The sequence below is a fragment of the Bos indicus x Bos taurus genome, chromosome 9 (assembly GCF_003369695.1).
Source record: "Bos indicus x Bos taurus breed Angus x Brahman F1 hybrid chromosome 9, Bos_hybrid_MaternalHap_v2.0, whole genome shotgun sequence".
In the NCBI taxonomy this organism is placed as follows: Eukaryota; Metazoa; Chordata; class Mammalia; order Artiodactyla; family Bovidae; genus Bos; species Bos indicus x Bos taurus.
This window is the reverse complement of record NC_040084.1, coordinates 66,186,862-66,214,068: the sequence shown is the minus strand read 5'-3', so window position 1 is coordinate 66,214,068 and position 27,207 is coordinate 66,186,862. Positions and strand designations below refer to the sequence as shown.

The 27,207-nt window shown below is 36.1% G+C and overlaps 1 protein-coding gene across 16 annotated transcripts in view; it reads left to right on the top strand.

The window, feature by feature from the left end:
* Positions 1-27,207, top strand: part of PTPRK (protein tyrosine phosphatase, receptor type K) — a 612,580-nt gene that overhangs the window by 486,414 nt on the left and 98,959 nt on the right. For all 16 annotated transcript variants that reach the window (XM_027551493.1, XM_027551494.1, XM_027551492.1 and 13 more), the window contains exons 9-13: positions 6,332-6,441; positions 7,665-7,866; positions 10,583-10,688; positions 18,208-18,481; positions 21,198-21,234. In XM_027551493.1, coding sequence (XP_027407294.1) covers positions 6,332-6,441; positions 7,665-7,866; positions 10,583-10,688; positions 18,208-18,481; positions 21,198-21,234 — 729 coding nt within the window. The remainder of the gene's footprint in view (positions 1-6,331; positions 6,442-7,664; positions 7,867-10,582; positions 10,689-18,207; positions 18,482-21,197; positions 21,235-27,207) is intronic.

Here is a 27,207-nt window from a genome sequence, read left to right as displayed (position 1 = left end):
AGCTGTTTCATAGGTAGAGAATCAAAATGGGAAGTCTAAGCATGGATTCAAAAGCTCTGAAAAAATGTCTATCTCATTTCATAAAATGCAATAATACTGTGTCTGATTACACTAGAGATTAAGTAAAGTTTGTTTACCATATTTTGTTAGTTTCAGGTGTACAGCAATGTGATTCAGATTGTTTTTTAACATTATATCCCATTATATTTTATTTGGTAGCTTCCCTGATAGCTCAGATGGTAAAAAATGTGCCTGCAATGTGGAAGACCAGGGTTCATTGCCTGGCTCAGGAAGATGCCCTAGAGCATAGTTAAAGATCAGTTCGGTCGCTCAATCATGTCCAGCTCTTTGTGATCCCATGGACTGCAGCACGCCACGTTTTCCTGTCCATCACTAATTCCAGGAGCTTGCTCAAACTCATGTCCATTGAGTTGGTGATGTCATCCTACCATCTCATCCTCTGTCATCCCCTTCTCCTCCAGCCTTCAATCTTTCCCAGCATCAGGGTCTTTTCCAAAGATTCCGTTCTTCATATCATGTGGCCAAAGTATTGGAGTTTCAGCTTCAGCATCAGTCCTTCCAATGAATATCCAGGACTGATTTTGATTGACTGGTTGGATATCCTTGCTTTCCAAGGGACTCTCTAGAGTCTTCTCCGATACCACAGTTTAAAAGCATCAATTCTAACACATGTGTACCTGTGGTGGATTCATTTTGATATTTGGCAAAACTAATACAATTATGTAAAGTTTAAAAATTAAATAAAATTTTTAAAAAAAGCATCAATTCTTCAGCACTCAGCTTTCTTTATGGCCCAACTCTCACATCCATACATGACTACTGGAAAAACCATAGCTTTGACTAGACGGTCTTTTGTTGGCAAAGTAATATCTCTGCTTTTTAATATGCTGTCTAGGTTGGTTATAACTTTCCTTCCAAGGAGCAAGTGTCTTCTAATTTCATGGTTGCAGTCACCATCTGTGGTGATTTTGGAGCCCAAGAAAATAGTCTGTCATTGTTTCCATTGTTTCCCTATGTATATGCCACGAAGTGATGGGACAGATTCCATGATGTTCATTTTTTGAATGTTGAGTTTGAAGCCAAGTTTTTCACTCTCCTCTTTCACTTTCATCGAGAGGCACTTTAGTTCCTCTTTGCTTTCTGCCATAAAGGTGGTGCCATCTGCATATCTGAGGTTATTGATATTTCTCCCTGCAAACTTGATTCCAGCTTGCACTTCATCCAGCCCAGTTTTTCACATGACGCACTCTGCATATAATTTAAATAAGCAGGATGACAATATACAGCCTTAACATTTTCGTTTCCCAGTTTGGAGCCAGTTCATTGTAAAATACTGAATATAATTCCCTGTGCTATGCAGTAGATTCTTGCTGCTTATCTATTTTATGTATAGTAGTCTGTACCCATTAATCCCATACTCTTACTTTGTCTCTCCCTCCCTCCATCTCCCCGTTAATAACTAAGACTCTTTCTGTTTGTATATAGATTCATTTGTGCTGTTTTTAGATTCCACATGTAAGTGATACCATATAGTATATGTCTTTCTGTGTCTGACTTCACTAATTGAAGTATTCTATAAATCCATCCATGTTGCTGTAAATGACAATATTTCATTCTTTTTATGATTGAGTAATATTTCGTTGTACGTATATTTACGTGTGTATGTGTATGTTTATACCACACCTGCTTAAGTCAGATGAATCAGTGGTAAAGAATTCACCTGCAGATGGAAGAGCCGCAGGAGATGCGGGTTCAATCTCTGGGTCAGAAAGATCTCTTTGAAAAGGGAATGTCTACCCACTCCAGTATTCTTGCCTGGAGAATTCCATGGACAGAGGAGCCTGGTGGGCTACAGTCCCTGGGATCGCAAAGAGTCAGATACGACTGAGCACTCACTCACTTTCCTTAAGCCAGTTGTCTGTTGAAGGGTACTTGAGTTTGTTTCCATATCTTGGCTACTGTAAATAGTGCTGCTATGAACCTTGGGATCCATGCATCTCTGAATTAGAGTTTTGTCTTTTCTGGATATATAACCAGAAGTGAGATTGCTGGATCATGTGATTATTCTATTTTTAGTTTTTTAAGGAACCTCCATATTGTTCTCCATAGTGGCTACACCAGTTTACATTCCCACCAACAGTGTGTGAGGATTCCCTTTTCTTCACATCCTTGCCAAGATTTAGTATTTGTAAACTTTTGCTGATGGCCATTCTGACACATGTGAGGTGATACATCCTTTTGGGTTTGATTTGCATTTCTCTCATAATTAGGATGCTGAGCATCATGTCATGTGCCAGTTGGTCATCGGTATGTCCTCTTCAGCAGAATGTCTGTTTAGGTCTTCTGCCCATTTCCTGACTGGGTTGTTTGGTTTTTTTGACATTCAGTTGTACAGGCTGTTTGTATATTTGGACATTAACCCCTTGCCATTTGCATTGTTTGCAAATACTTTCGTCCATTCTCCAAGCTATCAATTAGTTTTGCCAATGGTTTCCTTTGCTGTACAAAAGGTTTTAAGTTTGATTAGGTCTCACCTATTCATTGTAGACTATACATTTTATAACTTCTGAGTTAAGTAAAAAGAATGTACTCACATGTTTTATTGCCTACACTTAAAAGTGAAAAAAACATATATTTTCTTAATTGATATTAAGTCTCCGTTATACAAGTTTTATGCTTCTTTAGTCAGTCATAGGGACTTCCCTGGGTGTTCAGAGAGTAAGGAATCTGCCTGCGATGTGGGAGACCTGGGTTAGATCCCTGAGTGGGGAAGATCCCCTGGAGAATGAAATAGCAGCCCACTCCAGTATTCTTGCCTGGAGAATTCCATGGACAGAGGATCCTTGCAGGCTACAGTCAGTCCATGGGGTCGCAAAGAATTGGACATGACTAAGCAACTGACACTTCACTTCACTTAGTCATTCTCTAAAAATATAATTTATTTTGATGGTATTATTTGGTTTGAGTTTTTAGTCTGCTTTTCTTTCCACAAACCAAAGAATGCTGTAAGGCTTATTAAATTCCTTTTTCATATTGCATTCAATTTTTTAATTTATTTTTTATACATATATGACTAGATTACTAGTTAAGAAGAGAATTGCCATGGAAATTTAAGTTATGTCCTAAAGTTGATCAAACTCATGACTATTCTATTTATTTTATCTAAAAAAATTTTTGTAAAAGTAAAATGGAACTATTTAGCCTAATTTCAATATTATTTTTTACCCTCCTTTTAACCTCTTTTGAAGAATGTTTTTATTATTTGTAATGATATTGAGTTGTATATTATTATTTCATGGTAGTAGAGTTGCAAAGTAATTCCTTCTGCTATAAAGTTTTTTTTTTTTTTTTTTTAAGTTTTGCTTTATATGTAAGACTAGATGAAGTTCAAGCTTTCTATGAAGTATTTGCAAATAATTCAGTCTTCAGATCAGAGCTCCAGTTTCTACATAGGGTATTTGATGTGTTTCAATGTTCCTGAATTGGGGGCACAGAATATCTAAATCACAATCTATTGTTGGAAGATGGATGGGTTGTGATGATCTAATTAAGTCAGTCTTACTAAATTATTGCTGCCCCATATACATAGAAAAATAATAAATTTTCAGTCATCTAGTTAAAGAATATAATTTCATGAATAGAATTCTGGGGACATCCATAAATCATGAGAGCAAAGCTAGAATGATTTCCCACCAGAACCCTAAAGTAGAAGTTATATTTAATTTATTGTATGCTTTTTTTAATGCATAGGTAGAATTTTTTGTATGAGATTTTGTTTTCATTTTTTATTCTTGCATTCATAAAAATCAATATTGTTAAGTTAACCCTGCAGGAAAACCTGGTTTGGGAATATTTTTTGGCTAATAGAAAGCTTTCTTTTAATGTGTATTTATTATATTTTAAAGGCTGTTATGCTTATTTAATATTAGCCTACCCCACTCACATTTCATTCTCCTCTCTTCCCTTTGAGAATTACATTTTAAAGGATTTTCTTATGTGAAAAAATTTTTTTTAGCTGAAGCAGCTCCCAAATAAATTACAAGCAGGGGAATAAAAGTCAGCATTCTGTTTCCATTAAAAGTTGTTGATGTGGAAATGTGAGGTGACATTTCCTGCAATATAAAGACTGCAGTGGTGATGGTCTTAGTAACTTCATGTTGTATTTGCACAGATCATGTGTACATATAGATGTTTTTTGTATGTAGAACTATCTTCCTTCAAATGTAGAAATTATTGAACGTACTCTGTGCCCACACTCCTTTCCCTACATGTTTCATGTGTGTGTTCTCCTCTGTGTAATTCTTGCTCTCATTCACCATACTGGCCCCAGTACAAGGGCAGTAATTAGAACACTCTCGGCAATCATCTTCTCACAAACTTTTCCATAAATGTATGAAGTGAATCCCGTTGACAGAGTAGTACATGTATAAGAAGAGCAGAAAAATACACCAATTCTGGGAAGGCTACTTTCTAATTCTACTGTTCTCTGTTCAATGCAGAATTTACTAACATTTAAAATGATCCCTATTTGTGAACAATTTGACACATCCATGCCATTTCGTTTTTTTTGTTGTTGTTGTTGTCAAATCATGTTTGGTGAATGCCTATAGTAATTATAATACCATCAAATAAACATTTACTCACGAACTGGGGCTTTCCCTCCACCTCCTCCCAATAGCCACCCTCTATGAGAGGTGGGAAAAGGTGAATAAAAGCTTTCCCTTAAGTTACAGTTGTAAGCTTATTTCATTTGGGTGAAATAGAAACAATAGATATTCTCTTGCAGAACAAACTGATGCCCTTGGTAGCCTCAGCAGATGCCACAGATTACACACAGGGGCCATCGCAGCCCCTCTACCTTGATAACTGCATAGCATGTGCCGGTAGTAGCCCTGGGAGTGAACAGGAGTGGATGCCTTTGGTTAACTTTCCCCCAAGCCCTCGGTTATTAGATGCATAAACATATCTTGTAGAGTTTAGTCCCGGCATCTTTTCTGTTTACTGTGGGTTTTTTCCTTCATGAATTCATTATTAATGTGCCAAATTATGATGGCTGTCCCAGAGGTCATAACATCATTCATTGTCTCCTTCTGGATTGAAATAAATCTTACTCCTTTGACATATCATTCAGAATTTCTTGATGCTGCTGGCCACATTGCAATGCATTCCCTTTGATCCAGTGATTTTTAATTTATTTCCATCCTCACAAAATTGCTGTAGACTCTGAAACTACATTTCTAGATAATGTCATGTGTGAAGTTTCATGTGTAACGTTTCACTGAAACGTTAGGTTAAGGAAAAATATTAATTAAAAAACTGGGTTGATATTTTCAAAAGAAAGCATACTTTCAAGCAAAGTAGGATGGATAGGATATATTTTTAAACATTAAGGGAACAAAAATGCTGGATATTTATGTAAATAAATAGCAACTAAATCTTTAAATAAAATACATTAAAGGAAAAACACAATAGTAAAGGATTTTGTATTTTGTCAATAGAAGCTGACACATCATTCATTGTTGCCACCGGGTATTGTCAGTTATATGACATTTGCAAATAAGGCCTGGAATGGTTTCTCACGTCTTGTCATACCTGGGGACACTTCAAAACTAGTTATGCTGATTGTTGAGTTCTAAAGAAGTCTGATGTTGTAAAGTGGTTTGATTCTTTGCTTTGAAAAAGGGAATTTCATTTAAAAGACTGAAGCAACAATTTTGAACCTATTCATCTAAAAGAGGTTTTTATACATTGCAATAATGCTCTTTTTTTTAAATTATAGAAATGTAATAAATGTAGCTATGAAAGACTGACTATTAATGAGCATGTTAATTCAGTACCGTATGGTTTGGCTTTTGAGTCTAAGGAGCATTAATTATTATTATTACTTATTATTTTATGAACATTGTTTATAGAGATACTTTAGGGGCTTATAATAATCTTCAAAAAATCATTCAGGGAAATCTTTCAGGGCAAGCTCTGTTCTTGAAACAAATTACAAATGAGCCTTCACATTATTAGAGGGATACAACAGAGAGAACTAGACTACACTATTTAGCTCTCTGAGGTGATAGAAAATTCTGTTGAATAAAAATAACTTTGCAGTTGTACATAATCTGCATTAGAAGCTTAGAGATTTATTTTAAATTCATATGTATTCCCACATAGTAAAAGCTTGTCATACAGCTTCTTTTCTTAGGGACACATTTTTATTTATTTTATTTACTTTTAACCTGTTTATCCAGCTTACATGTTTACTTTTTTATGTTTCTGATATAAGGATCCTTATAACCAATAATGTATTTATATGTAGTGCCTGGCCCTGTACCAGTCAATTCTCTTCAAGGAACCTCTTTTGAAAATAAGATTTTCCTGAACTGGAAAGAACCTTTGGATCCAAATGGAATCATCACTCAATATGAGGTACTGGGAGAATAGGAAGTTTAATGAAATGTGCATTGAAGGGGAGAACCAAAGAAAATGTTACAGAGAAATAATGGAAAAGAAGTAAATGAGAATTAGAGGATTAAAATCACTATTAGTTCTTCTCTGTTTTAATTTATAAATTCCTCTAAGTATCAAAATGAATATTATATGGTACCTAGACTTTTCATATTCTTAAGTAAATATTGTTTTAAAGAAGTAGGATGGAATTTGCCAACAGACTTACTGGTGGTTGTAAAAAGAATAAATTTTTACAAAATTAAGAAATTCATATTTCATACTATGAGTTAGGGAAAACCATTGAATGAAGTTGCTTTTAGGGTAGGGGAAAACACCTGAAAAGCAAAATATATCATAAACCTCTCTATTCCAGAGCTTCATCTCAACTTTGAATATAAATCATTATCTTATTTGTACATGTGAAAAGATGAAAATAAAATGTCCTTTTAATTGCACAGATATGTGGTCTGTTCTTGGGTACTAGGTGTTGTTTCCAGTATAAACTACGTTTTAGTGGCCACAGAGTGCATTATGAAAATGGAGAATTTTGCTTTTTTTCACTTTTAGTGATTGGTCTATTCAAAGTATTTTTCTTGATTCAGTTTTGGTGGGAATTTCTTGTGTTTCACATGCATTACATTATATATGACCATAAGATTTTATATAAATATGTATTCATATTTATGGCTTCCCTGGTGGCTCAGTGGTAAAGAATCCGCCTGCCAATTCAGGAGACACGGGTTCAATCCCTGGGTCAGGAAGATCCCCTGGAGAAAGAAATAGCAACCCACTCTGATATTCTTGCTTGGGAAATCCTGTGGACAGAGGATCCTGATGGGCTTCAGTCCATGGGGTCACAAAAGAGTCAGACATGACTTAGTGACTAAAAGAACAACAACATTCATATTTAATTATATTGATTTATCTTTTGATGGAAGAAAATAGATGTATATTGATCCAGTCAGATAACTCTAGGTTTATCTGTAGATAAATAGATAGAGATGGACAGACAAACAGATAATAGATACAGAATAACAGTGAAATAACCATATCAAAATGAGAAAGAAAAGAAGGGGAAAAAAATGTGATTCACTCCACACAGATGCCCTTGAGTGCTATCTTGTTTAAAGGGTTTTTTTTTTTTTAGAATGTATTATGATATGTATTGGATATGTAATAGGAAATAATATTTCTTAAAACAGGTCAGTTACAGCAGCATAAGATCATTTGATCCTGCAGTTCCTGTGGCTGGACCTCCCCAGACTGTATCAAATTTATGGAACAGTACACACCATGTCTTCATGCATCTCCATCCTGGGACCACCTACCAGTTTTTCATAAGAGCCAGCACTGTCAAAGGTTTTGGGCCAGCCACAGCCATCAATGTGACCACCAATATCTCAGGTATGAAATGAATAAAGTGCAAACACAATTGGTTTGTAATAGCATATCCTAAAGAATCACAAATACGCTGAGTGTAATTCACGTCATTTTTTGAATCTTTAATATAGTTAGTCATGATTGAAATCAAAAGTTTATAAATTCTTTTTGTTCTTCCATGTTCATTTTTATTATATTTCTACGGAGCAAAACAATTCAGTACATGGATATTTGGTTTGAACTTTAAAACTTGGTTACAATCACTATATCTTGGGAACACATAATAATCAAGCTAAGGCTAATGAAATTTATGGTTAGTGTGGTTCCCAGGTGTACTTGAACTTTTAAAGTAATTTATCCCTTGAGTCTAGTAATTCTATCCTTTAGCAATTTAAAAACAATTTAGAGTGAAATTGAGGTATTGGAGGCATGATGCTTCTCAGTATGATTTATGCATATGTGTGTGTATGTATAGTGCACATGTGATATACACACATATGTAATATAATACTCATATACATTTGTACCTATTTAGTCTGTTTATTCTGCTTCCTAAATAACTCCCAGATGACTTGCCTCTCTCTCATGTCACCATTTCCACCTCTCCATCTGGATTGTACTTAAAGCTGTCATTGACATGTCTTTCTAAGAAGCACTGTTGCCTTAGACTTACCTTGCTCCTGTGTTTTTTTTGTTTTTCTATTGATCTCTGTACAACATTTATTTCTTTCTTAATTTTTTTCAAAATCTAATATATAATATTTACTGTATTATGCCTACTATGATATTTTTACATGATTAGCATTTGTGACACTTCATTTTATGGCCCTCTTCATCCTTTTCTCCTATCCATGGGCTTCCCTGGTGGCTCAGAGGGTAAAGCGTCTGCCTGCAATGCAGGAGACCCGGGTTCAATCCCTGGGTTGGGAAGATCCCCTGGAGAAGGCGATAGCACCCCACTCCAGTACTCTTGCCTGGAGAATCCCATGGACAGAGGAGCCTGGTGGGCTACGGTCCACGGGATCGCAGAGTCAGACACGACTGAGCGACTTCACTTTCATTCCTATCCATAAATCCAAAGTTCCAGTCACAGCAAACTATTATATTGTCCGTGTCCTTTCACATAATGGTATCTTCATATATTCTGTTTTTTTATCTCTGGTATATTTTTCCCATGTTCTCTCTTTCTGATGAGCTTTTACTCTTCTTTTAATATTCAGCTTAAGCACTGCCTAAATAGTGAAGTCCTCTCTGTTTTATCTTCCAGGTTCCCAGCACTAGTTTAGAAGAGTGTGGTCCCCCAGCATCAACTTCAAATTAAAATGTCCTAGAAATGTACATTATCAGGTCCCTCCCCAGACTTTCTGAATCAGAAACGGTAGACAAATGGGACAGCATTCTGCATTTTTATTTTAAGAGCTCTCCAGAAGTTTCTGATCTCCCTAGTCTGAGAACCACTGTCTAACTGTCTCCTATTTTGGTCACCTAAATTCTTCTATAATTTTTTGGTGTTTATGAGACTGTCACTCTTGATAAATCTGAATACCTACTTTTAACTCTATAAATGTCAAAAACCATGCTTCATTTACTTCTATATTTATAGCAATTCTTGTAAAGTTTAACACATAGTAAGTATTCAGTAAATGTTCAATGAGTGAATGCAATACTTTAAACTTTTTATTAGATACCATTTGTTCATAGTTTTTCTGGTAATGTACATATTTCACTGGTCATATCCTCCCTTAAACGTCTTTCTGCATGGAAATGATCAAAAGCCATTTAAGGTTATTCACCCAGTTCAGGATTAGGAAGCCTCCTTACCCCCCAAAATTATCAAATATTTTGAAAAAATTTAGATTTCTTCTTTTTAAGAATCTGGCAACGAGGGCACTAATTCTTGGAAATTAACAGCCAAAGTGCTCATTTCCGTTCAGCATACTTTCTAGATATGTCTCTATTGTGACCACAGTGGTGAAAGTGATCAAGATCAATGCTAGGTCATTCCACAACCTTTAGGTCGAAGCAGCACCACCTCCCCAGGCAGCCTTTTACCTAACTTCCTGCCATTTCTGTCTCCACATCTCCATGTGCAACTCCATAACCGGAACTCCCCAGAGTCTATGCTATTAACACCTTCCTCCCATCCCATCAATGCTGGTTTCAAGATCTCAGGAACCTAGAAGTTAAAACATATTCATAAAATGTTTGGAGTGTGTGTCACAAGTTGCAGATTATAATTTAAAATTTAACGAGTCTTCTTATCTTCTGCTGCTTTAGGTTCTCAGAGTTAACATTCAGTGGCATTTGTTAAGGTATAGTTTAATTTTAAGCATTAAATTAATTTTTTCCTTCATTCAGTTCAGTCGCTCAGTCACCTGTCCGACACTTTGTGACCCCATGGACTGCAGCACACCAGGCCTCCCTGTCCATGACTAACTCCTGGAGTTTACTCAAACTCATGCCCATCACCGATGCCATCCAACTATCTCATCCTCTGTCATCCCCTTCTCCTCCCACCTTCAGTCTTTCCCAGCATCAGGGTCTTTTCAAATGAGTCAGCTCTTCTCATCAGGTGACCAAAGTATTGGAGCTTCAGCTTCAGCATCAGTCCTTCCAATGAAAATTCAGGACTTATTTCCTTTAGGATGGACTGGTTGGATCAGGATCATTTATTCAGTTTGAACTATGATATATTCTTGTTTATTGATTGAAACTTTCCCCCTCATTAATCATTTATCAGCTCCAACTTTACCTGACTATGAAGGAATTGATGCCTCTCTCAATGAAACTGCCACCACGATAACAGTCTTGTTGAGGCCAGCACAGGCGAAAGGTGCACCTATCAGGTAAGAGGGGAAAACCGTAGTCAGAGGGAAAACAGCCAGGAGAACAGATGTTTTCTCACAGCCATTCAGCAGCCAATATAGTGGTTCATCTTTAAGAGAAGTTCATTTGACAGCTCGTATCAGAATAGTTTTATTTTTGTTTTGTTTGTGTTTGTTTGTTTTTTTGGTCAAACCTATGAAGAGATTTTTAAGAGTAAAATTCTAAGGGGATTTTGAGATATTCATGAACTGAACCATTCACCTCTCTGTACTGTTTGATTTAAGAGCATTGTTCTTTGAATTTTTTCTTTCTCTAGCCCCATTTCGTTTCCCTTCCTCTGTTGGTATCTGTGGTATACGAACTTTGAAGGTATTTGTCAAGAATAGAGTGAGAAAATAACCCCTGTCCATTGTATTAAATCTGTTATGAATAAATTCCACATGAGTGAAATTATTGATTGAATAATAATATAGATTGCTATGCTATGCTATGCTAAGTCACTTCAGTCGTGTCCGACTCTGTGTGACCCCATAGACGGCAGCCACCAGGCTCCCCCATCCCTGGGATTCTCCAGGCAAGAACACTGGAGTGGGTTGCCATTTCCTTCTCCAATGCATGAAAGTGAAAAGTGAAAGTGAAGTCGCTCAGTCCTGTCCGACTCTTCGCGACCCCATGGACTGCAGCCTACCAGGCTCCTCCATCCATGGGATTTTCCAGGCAAAAGTACTGGAGTAGGGTGCCATTGCCTTCTCCGAATAATATAGATTACATAATAATAATATATTTTCATAAATATGATTGAAAAATAGGAAACTGTTAGGAAATAAAAGGAGAATAGTTCAAATGAATGTGGCTTATGTAACCTTTTAATTCCTAAATTGTTGCTTATTGGAAATTTCATAGTAAATATTAGAATTCAATTTGCCATTTAACTTAACTATCTAGTATTAAAACCTCCCACATATTATCCTCATCTTGAAGAAATTATGAGCCATGTTAGTTTCACGGATTGAGTGAAATTATTTCAATGATTTTAATTCCTGTGTATTTGTAATTAGATAAATGTACAAAACTTTAGTAGGTTTCCATTTGAAACTTGTAGATTTGTTGGGTATTTTTGTTTATATCCCTTTCTGGAGAAATAAATCAAGGCACAGAAACCATTGCACGTATATCATAATTGAGTCATCTCAAGTTGTTTACATATTCATAAAATATTAATCTTTGTGCATTATATGACACACTTGACCTTATGGGCACATATTAACCATGTAAATAATCCTGTATCACTGGAAAGGAAGAAATATGTTTGTTAATTAAAAAAGAAAATATTGATAAAGGAACCTGAGTCCATAAAGGAAACCCTTACCTCATGTCTGGCTAAAAGTCACAGTAATACCACAGCAGAGAAAAAAGAGATGATCGGATACATTTGTAATAGAGGCACTGGATACTTGAAAATGCAAAGTCTATAATATTCTTCATGAATGAGTGATCTGTGAGGAACTCTGATTTCTGATCCAAAGAAGAAAGAGAAAATGTCTGCATTCAACATCTTTAACTATTGACAAGTAATCAGAGTTATTCACATCTTCTACCTGTGATAAAATTTACTTTATACTTGTTCAGTTCTACTACTGTTGTTTAAATGAGCTGCCTTTTTAGAGTTATATTTGAGTGAACTCAGCTCTACTTAATGTAAGTTGCACACACAGTATATTATTATTATTACACAATAGTGCCACATAATGTAGCCTAAGCTCTTTATTAATTTAATGAAATTATTATACAAATATTAATTGACCATGTATTATGTGCAAGGCACTGTGCTAAGCATTGTAAACCAAATAAAACAATCGCAACAGAGCACAGACCTTTGCCCAGATTTGTCATGGACAATCTGTGTCTGCAATGAGAGGGGTCTTCATCCTTGTAAATCTTTTTGCTCATAGTTGATGTTCACGGACTTTGTTGAATTTTTGAATATATGTATCTAAGTCACAAGTCTTTCTTTGACTTTATTTGCATTTACTTACCATTATATTTGCATTATATTTGTGAAGAAATAATGTATACCCCAGTGAAAAGTCTTGTCCTAAATAATGCAGAACTTAGTATCACCAACCACTTTATTCTTCAGTATTCATTAAGACTGTGTCCATACACTAAAGTAAAATTTGTATAGTGCAGTTCTAACAAGTGTGATTCTTTGACAAAATTAATTTTTGAATATATAATTATTCTAATGGGCTTCCCTGGTGGCTGAGACAGTAAAGAATTTGCCTGCAATGCAGGAGACCTAGGTTCAATCACTGGGTTGGGAAAATCCCCTGGAGAAGAGAATGGCCACCCACTCCAGTATTTTTGCCTAGAGAATCCCATGGACAGAGGAGCCTGGTGGTCTACAGTCCACTGGGTCACAAAAATTCGGACACAAATGAACGACAAGCACAATCATTCTAAAGCTTGAAAGTTGCTGCTTGACTTAACTAGTCCTTTGAATCTCCTCACCAACTTTTTGAGATCTAGCCTTAAAACTGTCATTACTTGACAATCATTACTATGATTCAAAATTAATATTACCAACATTTGGAATCATTTCCCTAGAATGCATAATTTATTTTTTTCTAAAGCATTTTATATATTTCTGAAATGAATTCAGATTTTAACCTGAGTAGATATAATTATAAATTAGAATTCATAGAATGTCCCAGTTATTAAAAGACTGACCCAATGTAGCTGTGTTTTCAAATAATGAAAATAGCAGTGAAATGTTGCAAAAGCACAAGAGAAGAGTTCCTCAGTGGTGAATTCAGTTTGTTGTAAGATGTAATAAATGAATATGTGTTTTATCACACCTTTTTCCAAATATAAGCTCAGCCAGTTTTAAGCTGGCAAGAAACTATCTATTCTAAGGTATAACTAAATGTTTATTTTGTAGGCAAAACCTATTCTTGCATTTTAGAATATTAAGTACCATATATTTTAAGTTAGATAATTAGGACATAGTCATGAAATGCCATCAAAACCATCATTTTCCCCACAATTATATTAGAAAAAGAAATTATCTGATGCTCAGTGATAGCTTAATGGGCTTCCCAGGTGGTGCCAGTGGTAAAAATCCCACCTGCCAGTGCAGGAGGCATAAGAGATGTGGATTTGATCCCTGGGTCAGGAAGATCCTCTGGAGGAGGGCATGGCAACCCACTGCAGTATCCTTGCCTGGAGAGTCATGGACAGAGGAGCCTGGCAGGCTACAGTCCATGGGGTCACAAAGAGTCAGACAGAACTGAAGTGGCTTAGCACTCAAGATAGCTTAACAGGAATACAGATCAAAATACAGAACTGGGTTTAGCTGGAGTTCAAACCTTGTATATTAGAGTTACTCCCTGGGTCAATTGGTCACTTATACACAAGTTGAAACATTATGACTACCCTCTTCGTTCATCTGCAGAATATTTCATTTCATCCCAGAATTTTAAAGAGATTAAATAATTGCACCTGAATTTTCCCACCAGTGTCACACAAGAAAACTTATTTGAATTCCAGATAAAAATGCTTTGAAATTTAAGCAAAGATGGACATAGCACTTTTCCCCCATTTTATGAGTACACAGGTCTTATGGTCCAAGTAGAATCAAATAGATGTTGTTTTAACTTAATGATTATTTCGCAAATGTTTAGGTAACAATGGTGACACAAGTTTGAATTGGATAATGTTTATTTGAAGGTAGTGAGAGCAAGATGGAGATAGAAGAATGTGGTAAGGTATTAACCCCAGTATAATGAGTACAGATTTTGACAGTGGGAGAGCATCACATAATTTTGACAAAATGGAATGTTAGAGTAGTGTAGTTAATGTTCAAAGTGGTGTTTGAGCAAAATATCAGCAGTATTGAAAATAATTCTCTTTTGCCTTCTCCATGGATGCTCATGGTATATAGAGAATATTCAAAAAATAACTGACTGAATCGGTGGCTAGATAGGTGGGTGCCTAGATTACATGATGGATAAAGGAAGGCAAGGAAACTAGGCCAGTAACATGATCATAAAGTTATCAATACTTCCCTAAAGATGGAAGCAATTGAGATGAGAAGAAATCGTATATTGCAAAGGAGCTAGAACATGATTTAAAATAAAATTTGTTAACATTAACGCCAACATTTTGAGCTTTGTTGATTCTTAAACTAGTAGTTCCTCTTACAGAAATAGGAAAGTCATGAGAGACCTGCTTTGCACGGTTAAGAAGTGAAGAGATGCGGAGCAGGAAATGTAACGGACATCAAAACGATAATTATGTAAAGCAACTATACTCCAATAAAAATTAATTTTAAAATATGGTAATTAAGCCTTTACTCTAAAAAAAAAAAAAAAAGTCTTTTCTCTGTGGATTATCAGAATGTTGGCACTGGGGCAGTCAATAGGAATGATGGTGGCTATGAGATCTGGGAGGTTTGTTGGTTAGAGGAATTGTAAAACATTGGAGCTAGGGAATTTCTCCTAAAGCTTTAAGGAGACATTTTCAATTAAAAAATGAGGAAGTATACACTGTATACTTTGTGACTTGGTATCACCCAGAAATCATACAAGCTAAAACTTAAATCAGAATCACGGAGGGTTTACTTACTAATGGGTTAAAAAAAAAATCCATGGAAGGCAAAGGTAACTTTGCGTTCATATCCAACATTTTTAAGCGTTAAATCAGGAAGAATATCTACCATGTCTATCATATAATTGCTTTGAGTTAATGGCAAAAATCCCTATAAAGTCTTACAGCTGAAGGGAACTTGTATGAAAGAAGTCATTATTTAGCCTCCTAAAAAACTAAAAATGATGCCATACCGATGTTTAATCAAAGTATAGTATAATGAAATCATCCTTAGTTTTTTACCTAAAGAAATCATATTTTGAGTGTTGAGTAAAGATTCATGATGTCAGTATATTGATTTTAACCTAATTATAGAAATATTTTTAAAATGTAATTAAGAAGAATGGGGAAATATGAAATATAGGAAGAGTGAATAAAATTATTCATGTGGCTTTGGAATATTTAAAATTGCCAGAGTACTAAACTAAGTAATATTTAGATCTAGCTAGACTTAAGTACCATTAGGTAATTAGACACCACAAGAATGAAAGAGCATAGGCCAATTTCATGTAATCAGTCAAATAACTTTTAATTTGATTTCTTATTTCTTACTTTCTGCCCTTTAATTAATTTGTAGTGATAAATAAGTATCAGGGAAAAAACAACTTTAGAAAAATGAGGAGTATATGGTTAAAGAACAGCCTACTCAGACAAATTGAACAAGGAAGATAAGAAAATTTATTTTAAAAATGAACTTTATAATTTTAGTTTGGAGATCCATCTCAAGTTCAATGAGATCTTTCCCAAAGAGCAGACTTGTCTTCTCTTATTCCTCTCCAACATCAGCAGTTTGCTTTTGTTCTTAATAGATCTGAAGAGACAAGCTGTCGTTTGTGAAGTTCTTTAATTTGGATTGTACAACCTGTGTCAGTTTAATAGAATTAGTTAAGACTGAATGTTCACTAGATGTTCTGGATTTTTCTAGAGATGTGGGCTAATTAACAAGGAATTTATTTTTAAAGATTAAGTTAAAGATTAACAAGGTTGGGTAATTATCAATATTGTCCATTAGGACAAGAATATAAGGTTAGATTTATTCGAGTAGTGTGCATATGCAAGTTTATCCATATATATGAATGTATCCATAGGATATACAGATGTATAACATACAAATATGGATTCTAAATTGAAAATAAGCAGAAAAAGAAAAGACTAGGCTTGCTTAACATAACATATGTCAGCTATGATCTTCTCTCTCTCGCTCTCCAAGGGCTATGCTTATGTTTCCCTGTATTTTAAAATTGACAAGTGCCTGCTCCACATACCCCTCAGAGAGCATGTATCTTGTCAATAGCATTCCTTGGAGCTTAGAGACCCAACTTGGCAGAGGTATACGGAAATAATTTCAAATAACATAGAATTCTGCCTTAGTTACTTTCTCAAATCTCAATTTCTGACATTAGTACAATTTCTGTCCTATTTCTAAAGGAAAGGAGATTGATACCAACCTGCCTATTTCTTAGCACAGTTTTAATGGAAAATGGGAACTTAAATAATTAGGGGAAAAGAAAATCTTTAATATACAAATCTCCTTTCTCTTAATCTGTGCAACTTTCCTGTTTGTAAGTATGACGGAGTATGTATTAAGTTAAACTTTTATACTCGATTCTAAACTAGCATAGAATTTAATGTTTATTGTCTTAGATGCAACTTTTATCTCTCTCTTTCTCTCTCCTTTATTTTTTGGAAGTTCATTAAAGAAAATGTTCTATTACTGCTGGCGATTCATTGAATAGCAACTATTTTCTCTATATAGAATGATCTAATTTGCCTGGAAACTCAAGATTCAAACATACAGCCCTACACACAGCTGATTTATTTTTAATTTATATGTGACCATAGTACTTTCTCTCATAATTGTCAGGAATTTAAATTACATATTTTTTACAAATTTATTATATATATATGTAATATACAATAAAACAACAATATATTAATAATGTCCATTTTCTCAGATGTACATTACCTTCAAATTTTATACATTACCTAAAAAATGTATATTTTCCTAAAGAATGTCCTACAGAGAAAATTATTAATATACCAGTTTCAGAAATAGAATTAAAATTTTAATTAGTGGTGAGATAGATATTTACTTTAAAGTTCAATTATTTTCTCTCCTTTCCTCTGTAAAAGACTAGCTATTAGAGAAAAGTTTTAAGACTTTTAAGAAAGGTATTAGAAGCTTTAGGTTTGAGCTTTAATAGGCCAAATACCATCTGTTTCTACAATTTGTAACATTTTATTATTAACAACTCTAGAAGAAGGAGGCAGTCTATTTCAGTGGCGAGGACAGATTTCTGTCCATCTGTGCCCGTATTGCAGCATGTCACTTGTGCTTTAGATCTGCATAGCTCTGAGCCAGTGTTGATGCCATGGCAAGGTCAAGAGGTGGAGAAGCCTGTCAGCACATCCTGTCTCTAGCGTGATGACAACCACAAGCTGTGCTTCAAGCCCCGCCCTGAGGCAGTCACTCTGTTGAGCCTTGGAGCGAGGCCTTCCACACTATGATTTCAAAGGAAAATGTTAACTTTAAACATTTTAAAATATCAGACAAAAAACTTAATGTATGATATGTCTCTGGTTAATGTCAGGTTCCTTATTAAGGGATCTCATCTCTCAACATTTAAAAATGTGCAGAGTTCTATGGTGATTTTTCTTTTCTTTTTTTTCAGGTCCTTAGTGATTATATTGGGGTTGGGGGAAGCAGAATCCATGTGAAATGCTATTTTACTGCAAAAGAGCTTGAAAATCAGAATACAGGAGGTTAAGACTGACTTTAAAGACTGAAACATTGCATGTTGATATTAAACACCCCATTCCTTTTTTTGAGAAAGCTCAGTATCTAGAATCTCTAATTGTGTGCTTTGTTTTTCCTTTTCTTTTTCCAAAAAGTGCCTATCAGATTGTTGTGGAGGAACTGCATCCCCACCGAACCAAGAGAGAAACCGGAGCCATGGAATGCTACCAGGTTCCTGTCACGTACCAGAACGCCATGAGTGGGGGTGCACCATACTACTTTGCTGCCGAACTGCCCCCAGGGAATCTTCCGGAACCTGCCCCATTCACAGTGGGTGATAACAGAACCTATCAGGGCTTTTGGAACCCCCCTTTGGCTCCACGCAAAGGATACAACATCTATTTCCAAGCCATGAGTAGTGTGGAGAAGGTGAGCGTCCTCCAAGATTTTGCTTTTTCACTGCCCTGAGGATTAGCCACAGTCAAATGTTATAAATACTCAGTAACATTTGTCAGGGGAAGAAAAAAAAAATTCAGTGTGTAGGGGGTGTTGTTTCTGTTCCTAGCAGCATGCACGGTTTGGGGCCTACTGTAGGGGTGGGGCTCCATGCCAGTTATATTGCACAGGATTCCTGTTTCCTAGTAACTGCTTCTCTTTGAGCCCTCTTCAGGAAAGCCCACAAGAGCAATTGTGAGTAAAATGATTTGAGAAGATGGGTGTACTATTGCCAGGCCTCCAGCCCCTGTAAACATAGGGCATTGTTCTGTCTTTTTTGCTCAATAGTGGCACACTTCAGGAGATTAAATTTACTACAGGATAAACAGAATGCTTGTTCCACAGCAGGCTAATAAACCCTTATAAAGTTTTCAGGGGGTACAAGCCAAATAGTAAATAACTGGTAACAATCCTCTGATTACAAAGTAATAGGGCGCCTGTGGTAGATCTGACAGAACCTAAACAGAAGGCAGCCTGGCGATGGCGGGATGCTGTGCGGTTAGAAAAGTCTGTTTTCTGTTCCCTGGCGGCCCCTCCTTTTCCCATTTTGGACACAGTTGTTTTTGAACACTGCCACGGCTCCCAAATGAATATTGAAGAGGGAAAAACAACAGAAAGTTAGAAACTACCAGCGGTTCCATATGTAGGGAAATAACCTGGGCTTTCATGTCTCATGCTGTTCTCCTGAAAGATTTTCTTTCCTAAAGCATATTTTATTTATTTATTTTTTGCAGGGAGGTATAGAAAAAAAATTGAGAATGGAAACCTTCTACAACTTAAAATTCAATAGAAGAATGACAATATTATGTACTTTGTAGCTATATAGGAAATTGCTGGGTTTGAGGAATTGAGTCCCTGAGACGGGTACCTGGGAGATGATGTGGAATATCCAATTGCAGCAGTCCTATTATATCCTGGAATCATTTCATTGCACGACATAGTAATCTATTTGCATTTCTGTAAGGGATCGTGAGAACTTAGGGTATTGACTGGGTGCTTTTGAATGAAAACTTAATCTTTGTGCTTATTTGTATGGTTGGATTACAGTATAAGGAAAGGAAAATGTCCCAGAATCTTCTAAGATGTACTTCAAAGCCAGAGGCTGCTCATGATTAAAAATGCTCTTCTCATCTTCTAGTTTATTTTTATGTAAGTAGGAGTCAGCTGCCTACTTTCTACCCACACATCATTCCGTACCGCTGCCATGATGGGGCTGCTCAAATAAGAGACAACCACAGAAGTTTTATTCCATTCTGGGTATAAAGTAGCATAGTTCTGTGTTTGGGTATTCATCTTTAGAGAGGTGAGAGATTCCAAATTAACTTTTGTAACTTGGTCTGTGGTATGAGAAAAGTGTTAATAATGTCTGTTACTTATAAAGAATTTTCTCTGGCACTCTTTAAAAGCTTTGATATGAATTTTCTCTTCTAATTGTTAATATATCTACATGTGGTTTAACCAAAGTACAGAATAGCAATAGTATGTTTCACAATTATCTTGGGAAAAAAGTATTAAAATTGACATGGCTTCTACCAACAGAGACCGGTAATCCTGATGGAGTTAACAGCAATTGCTTTTAAGAAATCAAAATTCCTTTGAGCCTTTATGGTACTGTGAAATAGTCTCTTGGAGTGTACTGTGAAGGCTTTAGGTCAAAGTTAAATAATAAAAGTGCAGATTTTCATTTTTAATTACTAATTTTTCCCTCAATGCTTTACTTTAATTTAAAAATAACAAATGCTTAAGAGGAAAGTATATAAAGTCTTGGTTTATCTGTCTATAAAACTACCCAAGATGGAGTTACATACACATCTTGAAAACAAATAGCCTCTGTTCTGTTCACCGCCTTTAACATCCCATCCAACCTCTTGGATTCAAGGATATATATTCAAAGATATAAACTGAATGAACTAAATTTTGGAGGAGCAAACTGCAGACCTCGAAGTGTGTTTCACCCTCCTACTACCAGTCCACAACATTTAAAAACAAAAGGAAGAGAAAAGATTTTTTAAATTCTGAAATGTCTTGTCCTTTCCCATTTCTCCTTCAACTTCCTGATCTCATCTGTCTAGCAAGAGGAAGAAAAATAATCCCACCAAGAAATATTTAATCCCTAGCACCTAAATTAGAAAAGAAAAAAGAGCAGATGAAATATACTGCAACTGTGATGCAATTTTATGACTTTCATCATTTAGCTCCTTAGTCATGCTAGAATCAAAGCAAAACTGTCTAGTATTCAGCTTTGGTCTGAATCTACAGGTATGAAATGAACAAGAAATTTATATTTGGGTCTGATTTGTATTAGCTTTGCAAACATATTTTTCTTTATGATCAGTCAAAAAGTACAATAAATTCAAATAGAATGCTGGATTGTTTGTCCTAGCAAGATATCCTGTTTCATTACAAGGTAAACAGAGATACCTAAGTCTTTAGAAAATACTAGTTTTTTAAAGTTATTTTACATTTTTTAGAAATCTCTGTGAAAACATCTAAAAAATAGTGTCTTTAATGCTGTGATTCTATTCCTTGGAAACCTAATTTATAACCCCAGATTAATCTTCATACTAGTTGTAGTTTATGAAATAGGAAACATTACCTATAACTGACTATTTTCATTTTTTTATAACTGACTTTTTTTTTATTCCGTCAGGAAACTAAAACCCAATGTGTACGAATTGCCACCAAAGGTAAGAGGTTTGCTTTTTTTTTTCCCCCAAATTCCATTTGCCAACTTTCTAAAATGAAAGAGCTTTGTTCCCTGCTTCAGGGCTAATTAAATGTGGCACTTCTATTACAGAGTATTTGTAGTTGGGCCCAGGTAAACTGCCAGCCAAGGTTTTTGACTCACTTGGGTGTCTTTAACAAGTAATGGTGTGCTACTTTTTATCCCCCAGTACTTGACTGGAGGAATCTTGTTATGACAATAAGAAGGATTTAGAAAACTTCAGAAGGGTTTGTTTCTGCCATTTTAGTGTCTGAGAGGTTTTGTGCTGCTGATTAGCTGCTAATTAAAACCTCAGCAATATCTGCTCAAAACAGCAAATGTCTTATTTAACAACCTCTGTTACTTTTGGTTGTAGACAATTAAACACAAAAGACTGAGCTAGTCTAGGCATATGTAACGGTAAGGATGGAAACAGGTCCATATCAGTAGAATAGATGGATTGAAGATTTTTTCCTTTTTTATTTAAAAAAATTTTTTAATCCAACTATTGCCAAGAAATTAGGTCTGGGAACAGCCAGGGCTATTTCTCCTGACACTGCATATTATAGTTTAGTTGTGTTGTTTCTTTAAGAGACAGCATTTTCATCTTTGAATGAATATTTAGAGTTCAGAGTGGGAGAAAGTCTCCTGTATTCCACTATGTTTATAATCCTTCATTTAAGAGTTATGTAACTGTGCCAACAGGGAAAGAGAGCTACTTGGTGTATTCTAGCAAGAGAAATGAGAAAAAGCTGTCCACACACAGACATAGGGCTCCGCAGAGGGTTGAGGCTCTGGGTGGTTTGCTGCCAGAATTAGTATTAGGTCCCCATTCATAGCAGTAGTTGATTCATTTAGAGGAAAAAATGAATGGCCATATTCTGTTTGTGCTGGCATCTTTCCTTTCATCATTTTTCTCCATCTAATCATCAATCTGCTCAATTAAGCGTTTGTTTTATACTCTTGATTTGTAAAGGCAATAACAAAAGACTTTTCCCTTGACTCATGAGGAGTAATAAAAAAGCCTCACAGAAGAGAAAGTAATATACACTTTTCAATTCAAATACTAGGATTCCTCATGATATTTTTAAAAATAAAGCGAACTTAAATGAAGGAAAAGAGAATGCATACATAGATGCATGAAGTGTATAGGCATTTTATTTTAAAAACTTGGCATATGTATCAAGAGTTAAAATTGAAATTTTTAGAATATAATAGCAGAAGGCATTTAACTCCTAAGTTTTTCAGATTTAAAACAAAACCAGAAATGTAAAATGGTCTCATATCAGCCTTCAGGAAGTTTTTAAAATATGCATATTAGTGTTAGTCACTCTGTCCGACTCTGCAGCCCTATGGATTGCACCCCATCAGGCTCCTCTGTCCATGGGATTTTCCAGGTAAGAATACTAGAGTGGATAGCCATTCCATTTTCCAGGGGATTTTCCTGACCCAGGGATTAAACTTGCATCTCCTGCATTGCAGGCTGATTCTTTACCATCTGAACCATAAATGATTCTAAAATTTTAAGTTTTCTTGTTCAGCTATTTGGATTTATATATGCTTAAGTGTTATTTTGTCCCTCACTCATACAAATAAAATTATGATGACCAATAGCATATGATATTTTGACTTCAGGAGAATTGAAATTTTGGAAATCAGATTTACCATGTGGCAGAATATTTGCCAGAGACTCAGAGGTAATAAGATATAGTCCATTTATGGGAATTTCTTCTTTGCCTAGAAATCCAACCCTGCTGTGCTTCTGGGTCTTAGGTTGACAGTGTTGTTTCTTGAGTGAAAGAAATCTGGCCTTTGCCCCTTCTTACTGTTCTTTTAAGTTGAACAAAATAAAATAAAATTCTCATTCTAAAAATAATAATGTTAGAGTACCTCAGTTCAGCTGAGTCGCTCAGTCATGTCCAACTCTTTCCTACCCCATGAATCACAGCACGCCAAGCCTCCCTGTCCATCACCAGCTCCCGAAGTTCACCCACACTCATGTGCATCGAGTCGGTGATGCCATTCAGCTATCTCATCCTCCGTCGTTCCCGTCTCTTCCTGCCCCGACTCCCTCCCAGCATCAGGGTCTTTTCCAATGAGTCAGCTCTTCACATGAAGTGGCCAAAGTATTGGAGTTTCAGCTTCAGCATAAGTCCTTCCAATGAACACCCAGGACTAGTCTCCTTTAGGATGGACTGGTTGGATCTCCTTGCAGTCCAAGGGACTCCTGAGAGTCTTCTCCAACACCACAGTTCAAAAGCATCAATTCTTTGGTGCTCAGCTTCCTTCACAGTCCAACTCTCACATCCATACATGACCACAGGGAAAACCATAGCCTTGACTAGACAGACCTTTGTTGGCAAAGTAATGCCTCTGCTTTTGAATATGCTATCTAGGTTGGTCATAACTTTCCTTCCAAGGAGTAAGTGTCTTTTAATTTCATGGCTGCAGTCACCATCTGCAGTGATTTGGGAGCCCAGAAAAATAAAGTCTGATACTGTTTCCACTGTTTCCCTATTTGTTTCCCATGAAGTGATGGGACCAGATGCCATGATCTTAGTTTTCTGAATGTTGAGCTTTAAGCCAACTTTTTCACTCTCCTCTTTCACTTTCATCAAGAGGCTTTTGAGTTCCTCTTCACTTTCTGCCATAAGGGTGGTGTCATCTGCATATCTGAGGTTATTGATATTTCTCCCAGCAATTTTGATTCCAGCTTGTGCTTCTTCCAGCCCAGCATTTCTCATGATGTACTCTGCATATAAGTTAAATAAGCAGGGTGACAATATGCAGCCTTGACGTACTCCTTTTCCTATTTGGAAGTCTGTAGTTCCATGTCCAGTTCTAACTGTTGCTTCCTGATCTGCATATAGGTTTCTCAAGAGGCAGGTCAGGTGGTCTGGTATTCCCATCTCTTTGAGAATTTTCCACAGTTTATTGTGATCCACACCGTCAAAGGCTTTGGCATAGTCAATAAAGCAGAAATAGATGTTTTTCTGGAACTCTCTTGCTTTTTCCATGATCCAGCAGAGGCTGGCAATTTGATCTCTGGCTCCTCTTCCTTTTCTAAATCCAGCTTAAACATCTGGAAGTTCACAGTTCACATATTACTGAAGCCTGGCTTGGAGAATTTTGAGCATTACTTTTCTAGCATGTGAGATGAGTGCAATTGTGCAGTAGTTTGAGCATTCTTTGGCCTTGCCTTTCTTTGGGATTGGAATGAAAACTGACCTTTTCCAGTCCTGTGGCCACTGCTGAGTTTTCCAAATTTGCTGGCATATTGAGTGCAGCACTTTCACAGCATCATCTTTCAGGATTTGAAAGAGCTCAACTGGAATTCCATCACCTCCACTAGCTTTGTTCATATTGATGCTTTCTAAGGCCCACTTGACTTCACATTCCAGGATGTCTACCCCTTACTATTATTGTGAAGATTAAAGTAGTGTGTATATATGAAATGCCTAAATCGCACTTAGTGTAACTATGAGTTAAGAGTTAACTGATCACCATAATTACTATATTCATTTAGCATTTTTACATGGAAAGAAAACACACTATTAAGGTAAAATTAACTTACCTGACTATGTTTTTATTATTATTAGAGAATAATTGCTTTACAATGTTGTATTGGTTTCTGCCATAAAACCATGCAAATCAGCCATAAATATACCTGTGTCCCCTTCCTCTTGAATCTCCCTGTCACCCTCCAACTCATCCCAACCCTCTAGATTTTCACAGATTACCAGGTTGATCTCCCTGTGTTATCCAGCCACTTCCCACTAGCTATCTATTTTGCATGTGATAATATATATGTTTCAATGCTGCTTTCTCAGTTTGTTCCACTCTCTCCTTCCCCTGCTGTGTCCGTAAGTCCGTTCTCTATGTCTGTGTCTCTATTCCTGCCCTGCAGAGTTTCACAGCGTACAAGTATAGTCAGCTATGGTATATAAAACTTTTCAGTATGAAAACTAAAACTTTTGCTGCAGAGCATTTTGAAGATACACTTACTAAATGACATAACCATATTGATTAGGGAGGGATGAAGGAACCTTCTGGACAAGGGATGATTGGATATTTCACAGGTATCTAGTATATATATATATGCAAAAACCTATTAAATTATATACTTAAAATTGTGTGCACTATACTGACTTAGGGCACTGAAAATTCTTTTGCGAAATGTGAAAGAATTTAAAAGCCAAGAGCCACGCACCTATGGACACCTTATCTTTGACAAAAGAGGCAAAAATATACAATAGATTAACGACAATCTCTTTAACAAGTGGTTCTGGGAAAACTGGTCAACCACCTGTAAAAGAATGAAACTAGAACACTTTCTAACACCGTACACAAAAATAAACTCAAAATGGATTAAAGATCTAAACATAAGACCAGAAACTATAAAACTACTATAAAACTCCTAGAGGAGAACATAGGCAAAACACTCTCCAACATACATCACAGCAGGATCCTCTATGACCCACCTCCCAGAATATTGGAAATAAAAGCAAAAATAAACAAATGGGACCTAATTAAACTTAAAAGCTTCTGCACAGCAAAGGAAACTAAGCAAGGTGAAAAGACAGCCTTCAGAATGGGAGAAAATAATAGCAAATGAAGCAACTGACAAGCAACTAATCTCAAAAATATACAAGCAACTCCTGCAGCTCAATTCCAGAAAAATAAACGACCCAATCAAAAAATGGGCCAAAGAACAAAATAGATATTTCTCCAAAGAAGACATACAGATGGCTAACAAACACATGAAAAGATGCTCAACATCACTCATTATCGGAGAAATGCAAATCAAAACCACAATGAGGTATCATTTCACTCCAGTCAGAATGGCTGCGATCCAAAAGCCTACAAGCAATAAATGCTGGAGAGGGTGTGGAGAAAAGGGAACCCTCTTACACTGTTGGTGGGAATGCGAACTAGTACAGCCACTATGGAGAACAGTGTGGAGATTCCTTAAAAAACAAAGTAGAACTGCCTTATGACCCAGCAATCCCACTTCTGGGCATACACACCGAGGAAACCAGAGTTGAAAGAGACACGTGTACCCCAGTGTTCATCACAGCACTGTTTATAATAGTCAGGACATGGAAGCAACCTAGATGTGCATCAACAGATGAATGGATAAGAAAGCTGTGGTACATATACACAATGGAGTATTACTCAGCCATTAAAAAGAATACATTTGAATCAGTTTTAATGAGGTGGATGAAACCTGAGCCGATTATACAGAGTGAAGAAAGCCAGAAAGAAAAACACCAGTACAGTATACTAACACATATATATGGAATTTAGAAAGATGGTAACGATAACCCTGTATGCGAGACAGCAAAAGAGACACAGATGTATAGAACAGTCTTTTGGACTCTGTGGGAGAGGAGAGGGTAGGATGATTTGGGAGAATGGCATTGAAACTTGTATAATATCATATGTGAAATGAATTGCCAGTCCAGGTTCGATGCATGATATTGGATGCTTGGGGCTGGTGCACTGGGATGACCCAGAGGGATGGTACAGGGAGGGAGATGGGAGAGGGGTTCAGGATAGGGAACACATGTATACCTGTGGCAGATTCATGTTGATGTATGGCAAAACCAATACAATATTGTAAAGTAATTAACCTCCAATTAAAATAAATAAATTTATATTTAGAGGAAAGTAGAAAAAATAAATAAATAAAAGCCAAGAGCAAATAGTCCATACACTAGAACAGCACGATCATTTTGAAAATATTTTAACCTGTGAAAATTATCTAAAAATCGTCCTGTGTTTCCTGCTTTCTCGGAAGTCACATCTGAAAGCAACACATAAAGAGAAAACAGGTGTTTATTTGACTGGTAGAGAAAACATGTATAATCAATGTCATAATTTCTAAAATAAATAGTGATATAAATATATATTATGAGACAAAAGAAGTGTTCTGGGAGTTAGGGTCATTGATGTT